The sequence below is a fragment of the Stegastes partitus genome, unplaced genomic scaffold (genome assembly GCF_000690725.1).
Source record: "Stegastes partitus isolate 25-593 unplaced genomic scaffold, Stegastes_partitus-1.0.2 Scaffold540, whole genome shotgun sequence".
In the NCBI taxonomy this organism is placed as follows: domain Eukaryota; kingdom Metazoa; phylum Chordata; class Actinopteri; family Pomacentridae; genus Stegastes; species Stegastes partitus.
Window position 1 is genome coordinate 206,491 of NW_007578271.1, and position 1,244 is coordinate 207,734.

Below are 1,244 nucleotides of genomic sequence, written 5' to 3' on the forward strand. Positions count from 1 at the left end.
CGTTCAGGTCTGACTGGTAGAGAACTCTGGTAGGTTTTCTCTTAAAGTCCTGAGCTGTCCAGGGACACGTTTAATTAAACGCTGCAGCATTCTTTAAATCCTCCGTCTACTGATAGAATAACGTCACATCATCTAAATACTGAGTTTGAGTAAAGTTGGCTCGACAACTTCATTCCTCTTTACTTTAACTAATTAATGAAGCAGAATCAGCTTTAATGGCTTTAAAGTACGCAGACAACATACAAGGAATTTGGTTTTAGCTGCTGGTGTCGCCCTGGGAATGAGCAACAGGAAGAAAAAAAATAAAGCAAAAATAACTATAGAAAGAAAAAAATAAAAATAAAATAAAATAAATAATAATAAAAAATAAAACAAGATAATAAGACAAATATATACAATAATTTACACATTAAATACTTGTTTTCATAATTCCTGTAATAAAACTTTCCTCTAAATAACAGGAACTCCAGGATGCTCAGACGAACCTCATGTTGACTCACAAACGATCATTTATTCATCATTTCCCACTAAAACGTTGTGTTGTTGCTCCCTGATGTGAAGCATCATGTTTTTAACTGCATCCGTGTGTTTGAACATGTGATGAACATGAAGTTACATCAACTTCAATTACGTTTAAATTAAGTTGATGTAACATTGTTCTGCCAACCACTTTAGACTTTAGAGGGTTTCTGAGTTAAAGTGGAGGAACGTCTCCCCTGAATGAACCCGGCTCGGGTCTTCTCACCCTTCTCGTCGTTCTGGATCTGGTCGATCATCGGGTTCTCTCGGGCGTCTTCCAGCTTCACCTGAACATCAACAGACCAGTTGGAGTCACGTTTCATCCTCTCACACATTCACACGTTCATCACTCAGAGACGTTCTGTTCGTTACCACTCTGATGAGAGCCGACGGGTTTCTGTCCACCTTCGGATCTCGAAGCTCGAACGAACGTCTGGAAGACAAACAGGGTTCGTGTTCAGACGGCGGCCTGGATGGACGGAGACGGTTTGTTCGTCTCCTTCCTGTCATCTCGCGTCAGGTTTGTGTCTTTGGGTCAGTTGTTGATGTTCTCACTTCAATTGTCGTTTATGTCGTTTTATTTCTCATTTTTCTTGTTTTGTGTCGTTTGTTTCTGTCGTTCAGTGACGTTTGGATCGTTTATATCTCAGGTTTGTCTCTTCCTGACATGTGACGTGAAACTATGAGACATCCCATAATACTGATGCTCAAAGGTCAAAAACCAG

General features: G+C 40.0%; 1 protein-coding gene across 7 annotated transcripts in view; it reads right to left on the reverse strand.

The window, feature by feature from the left end:
- Positions 1 to 1,244, reverse strand: part of LOC103361875 (uncharacterized) — an 8,095-nt gene that overhangs the window by 2,826 nt on the left and 4,025 nt on the right. For all 7 annotated transcript variants that reach the window (XM_008288088.1, XM_008288084.1, XM_008288083.1 and 4 more), the window contains 2 exons: positions 892 to 952; positions 746 to 806 (listed from right to left, as the gene is read on the reverse strand). In XM_008288088.1, the coding sequence (XP_008286310.1) occupies positions 746 to 806; positions 892 to 952 (122 nt within the window). The remainder of the gene's footprint in view (positions 1 to 745; positions 807 to 891; positions 953 to 1,244) is intronic.